This window comes from Myotis yumanensis, unplaced genomic scaffold (genome assembly GCF_028538775.1).
Source record: "Myotis yumanensis isolate MYYU_CA2020_CCGP unplaced genomic scaffold, mMyoYum1.0.hap1 SCAF_16, whole genome shotgun sequence".
Taxonomy (NCBI): Eukaryota; Metazoa; Chordata; class Mammalia; order Chiroptera; family Vespertilionidae; genus Myotis; species Myotis yumanensis.
The window spans coordinates 44,167,350-44,171,563 of record NW_027223767.1 but is presented as its reverse complement, the minus strand read 5'-3'; the positions used below and the strand labels follow the sequence as shown (position 1 = coordinate 44,171,563).

At 67.2% G+C, this 4,214-nt stretch overlaps 1 protein-coding gene across 1 annotated transcript; it reads left to right on the top strand.

Moving 5' to 3' along the window:
• Window positions 1-808: 808 nt before the first annotated feature.
• Window positions 809-3,951, top strand: EPOP (elongin BC and polycomb repressive complex 2 associated protein). Its single transcript, XM_070393045.1, has one exon. The coding sequence runs from the start codon at window positions 1,245-1,247 to the stop codon at window positions 2,406-2,408; it is 1,164 nt and encodes a 387-aa protein (XP_070249146.1). The 5' UTR covers window positions 809-1,244; the 3' UTR covers window positions 2,409-3,951.
• Window positions 3,952-4,214: the final 263 nt, after the last annotated feature.

The following is a 4,214-nucleotide window of genomic DNA, read 5'->3' as shown; positions in this document are numbered from 1 at the left end:
GTTTTTATTGGGGATTCACTTTTTCTTTGCTTTGCTGTTTTGGGGGTCTGTGCATCCCCTCCTCTGGCCTCCTCCACCAATTTTTGAAATTCAAGACTCAGAGGGCAGAGTCTTGGGATCTGAGGGGGACTGCAGAGATAGCCCCTCGGAATTTGGTCAAGAGGCCGTTTAGAAACCGCATTAGAGAAATGGAAGAAATGGAAATAGGTACAGAAAGTCTTCCGTGATGTAATAATCCGCCCCCCCCCCCGCCTCCGAATTTATGTTTTCCAGTGTTCACCTGGCACACTCCCTCAATTCCTAACTACTCGTCCAACATTTTTTGAACCCTCTGTGTACCAGGGGACCGGAACAGAGAGGTAGGGAACATGCTCTAGAGCTTGTAAGCCACCCTCGCCTCATCTCGTCTTTCCCTTCAACATTGTTCTTGCGATTCCTCTATTTTCGTTCGAGTAGCCCCCAGCGCGTAGATAGGAACATTCCCATTCTACAGACGCGAAAACCGCGGCTGCCAAGGGACAGGATGAATTGCATAGCGACGACTCCAGGCCCTGCCGGCACCCGGCCACGTGCAGCGAGGCCTTTCGCGGCTGCCGACACCCACCCGCGCACGCTCCCTCCCGGTCCCGGCCTCGCCAGGTCCACGTGTGTGTGTCTGTGTGCGGAATGGGGCCGGGGGCGGTGCCGCCGGAGGGGTGGGGTCCGGGCGACGTCACAGGCGCGGCGGCCCAATCAGCGGCGGCCTCGCGGCCCCGGCGCTGGTATTGGGGCAGCGAGGGGGCAGTTCTCGAGAACGCGGTCTCCGGGAGCCAGCGGGGAAGAAAGGAGCCGAGCGGGCGGAAGGCGCCCTCTCCGCCGCCTGGGCCCGGGCACCGGGTGCCGGGCCCGGGGTCCTTCCCGCCGCCCGCGGTCGCCGGTCGCTTTGTTTCCCCCGCCTCTGCGCTCCGGGCTCCTCGAGAGGGGCTCCCGCGGGGGCTGCTCGGGGTCCGCGGCGGCAGGAAGGGCGGCCGAGCGCGCGGGGACTCGCGGGGACCCAGGAGTCCGGCCGCCGGGAGGGCCGCGTGAGAGATCGAGGAGGGAGCCGGGCTTGGCGGCCCAGCGGTGCGGGCCGGGGGCGGCCGTGAGCAGAGACCTCCCCGTCGAGGGGGGGCGATGTTCCCCTCGCCCGTGGGCTCTTCGGGCAGCCGGGGCATCCCGCCGCTAGGACCCGGGCCCCCGCCGCGGGCACCCCCCCGGGCGGCTCCATGGAGACTCTGTGCCCCCCGCCCCGCCTGGCAGTGCCGGCGTCCCCGCGAGGATCGCCCTGCGCCCCGACACCCAGGAAGCCGCGCCGGGGGACCCAGGAGTTCTCCCCGCTCTGCCTGCGCGCCCTCGCCTTCTGCGCCCTCGCCAAGCCCCGGGCGTCCCCGTTGGGCCTCGGGCCTGGGGAGCCGGCGCCGCGGGCTCCGTTGCTGCTGGGCCCGCGCGCCCCCCCGCGCCCCGGCAGCCGGGCCCCGGAGGGCCTGAGACCCCCGGCGGGGCCGGCCGGGCGGTCCGGCGCCCCGAGCCCCCCTGCCGGCCAGGATGCCGCCGCCGCAGCGAGCCGGGCCCGCCGCGAGGAGGAAGAGGGCGGAGGCAGCTTCCCGCACTCGGGCGCTCGTTCCGGCCTCCCTGCGGGCCGCTGCCCGGCGCCCCGGAGCCCGCGGGACTCGGCGACCAGCCCCGCCTCGGCCCCGCCTCGGCCGGCCCCGGGTCTGGACCCTCCGCCCGGCCCCGCCGCCGCCGCCGCCGCCGCCGCCAGCCCGCACCCGGAGCCCGGTTCGCCGCCTTCGCCGCCACCGCCACCTGCGGGCCTGTCCCTCGAGCCCGCGGCGCCGGGGGCCGCGCCCGAGCCGCCCCGGTCCGGCCCAACGACCGCGGTCCACGGAGCCCCGCCGCCGGCCGCCCCCGAGGCACCCGCCGCCAGCCCCTCGACGGCCCGCGGAGCTGCGGCCGCGCCCGGCAACCTGCGCCAGGAGCACTTCGATCGCCTGATCCGCCGGTCGAAACTGTGGTGCTACGCGAAGGGCTTCGCCCTCGACACGCCGAGCTGGCGCCGGGGCCCCGACCGGCCGCCCGCCAAGGGGCCCGCCCGGGGAGCCGCCAAGAAGCGCCGCCGGCCCGCGCCCCCCCAGCGCCCGGCGCAGCCCCGCCGCCCGGCACCGACGCTCCCCACCGGCAGCACCTTCAGCCTCCTCGACTGCTTCCCCTGCCCCCCGGCCCTGGTCGTGGGCGAGGACGGGGACTTGGGGCCGGCGTCCTCGCTCCGCCTGCAGGGGGACTCCAAGCCCCCGCCTGCCCACCCGCTGTGGAGGTGGCAGATGGGGGGTCCCGCTGTCCCGGAGCCCCCCGGCGTCAAATTCTGGGGGATCAACCTGGAGGACCCCTGAACGTGAGACCTCTGCTGCCAAGAGGGGAGAAGTTGGGGCCACAGCCGAACTGCGGGCCGGCACCTCACACTTGCCTCACCCCTCGATGTTTTATGGGCTGTGGTCAGAGGGACCTCCAGTGACAGTGATCTTCAAGCGCCTCACTGGTGGGGGCGACCCCCCCCCCCACCCGAGGTGACCCCAGGCTGAAAGGGAGGTTGGATGACCTGGATGCCAGTCCCCCCGCTCTTCCATCTCGGATCTCTGGGGGCAGTGCCTTCACCCCAGAGGGAGCCAAGGAGGCTGCTCCTCGGAGATGAGGCAGAAAAAGGATGGAGAGACCTTGGTGATGGACACGCCGGTGGTTGTGGGCGAGCTCAGGGATGAGGGGGCTGAGATGGGGGTGGGGAGGTGATTGGCAGCTCCCTGGGGGCATCCCCCACCCCTACCATCTAGGCCTTTAACCCTTCGCTCCCCTCAGGCCTTCCCCAGCGCTCAGCACCACGAAGCCTTCTTGGGGGAAGGGGCAGCTTGAGCAAGGGGACTACCACCCCCTTTCCTAGGGGCCCCCAAGTCAGGAGACCCCGGGTTGCTGGGGTCCTCAGTCTCAGCCACCAACTTTCCCCTTTTGTTCAGTTTTGGCGTTTCCTTCTTCAGTTTTCCCGTTTGCTTGCAGTTTAGGGGTCTGATGGGTAAAAGGATGCCCCTTGGTCAACCAAACCCCTCCCCCAGTTTACTCCTCAGATGAGGGCAGGGCCAGGGACCTCCTCCCCTCCAAAGCGCAGCCCGCGCCTGGGGAAGGGGCCAGAGGTTCTCCCAGGGAAAGTAGTGGAAGGTGGAAGAAATCAATAAAGTCAGACCAAACAAGTTGCCTTTTGAGGTCCTCTCCACCGATTTATGGATGGGAGGGGGTGGAGGGAGAGGGGAGGCCTGGGTCCTTCTTTGGACACGAAACTCAGCCCCCTTGAGAGAGAGACACAAGACGCCGGCTTTGGCGGAGGGGGAAATGGAGGGGGGCTCGGCCTGGACACGAGGGTCAGTGGGGTTTGAAGGGGCAAAGCTTGGGTTTGGATGGGAGCTGGGCAGCGGTGCCTTCAGCTCGCCCCTTCCTTCAGGCACTTTGGGAGTTGTCAGGGACCTGATGGATCCGAAGGGGGCAGGGCCAGGGGATTAGCTTTGAGGTCAGAGGTTCTGTTTTCTGGGGGGAGGGGAGAGCTAGGCCTGGACCACGCCCTCAGGCCGGAGGGATAGAGCTGCTTTCCCCACCCAGGTGAGGTCAGGGGAGGTCAGCTCTTAGGGAAGTTCCAAGTTTAGGTGTGAGGGGAAGCTGGGGGCTGAGGATCTGCCCAACCCCATGGGGACCCAGTGACCTTTCTGTCCACACCAGCGAATGGTGCCCCCCATTCCCACAAAACAGGGTGAGGGAGGAACAATTCCCACATATGATCCTGGGGAAGGACTTGTCTCCTTTTCTGTGAAAATGCTTTGTAAAAAGTTATTGTTTGCATAGAGCAGATCCTTGATAAATACTGTGTTGGACCACAAAACTTCGGTTCATTGTTCAGACCGTGTCTTTCAATTATTTTTTGCTGGGGGTGAGGGTGGGGGTGGGGTGGTGGGCGTGGGGTGGGCCCTGCTCTCTTTCTCCTCAACATCTGGCCTTTATGAACCCTGCTGACCTCCCCTCCCCCTCCAGCTGTGTCGTGGGAAGAGGGAGGAGGCGGAGAGTGCCTTCCATTCCCGTGCTTGGGGGTGTCCCTCTTATCTTGTTCCCCAAGACTAAGGGAGGCAGAGGCAGAAGGCAGACGTGAGGGGGTGGGGAGAGAG

What these genes read in the sequence shown, in the direction of transcription:
- EPOP (XM_070393045.1), top strand. Translation starts at nt 1,245, where the DNA reads ATGGAGACTCTGTGCCCCCCGCCCCGCCTGGCAGTGCCGGCGTCCCCG.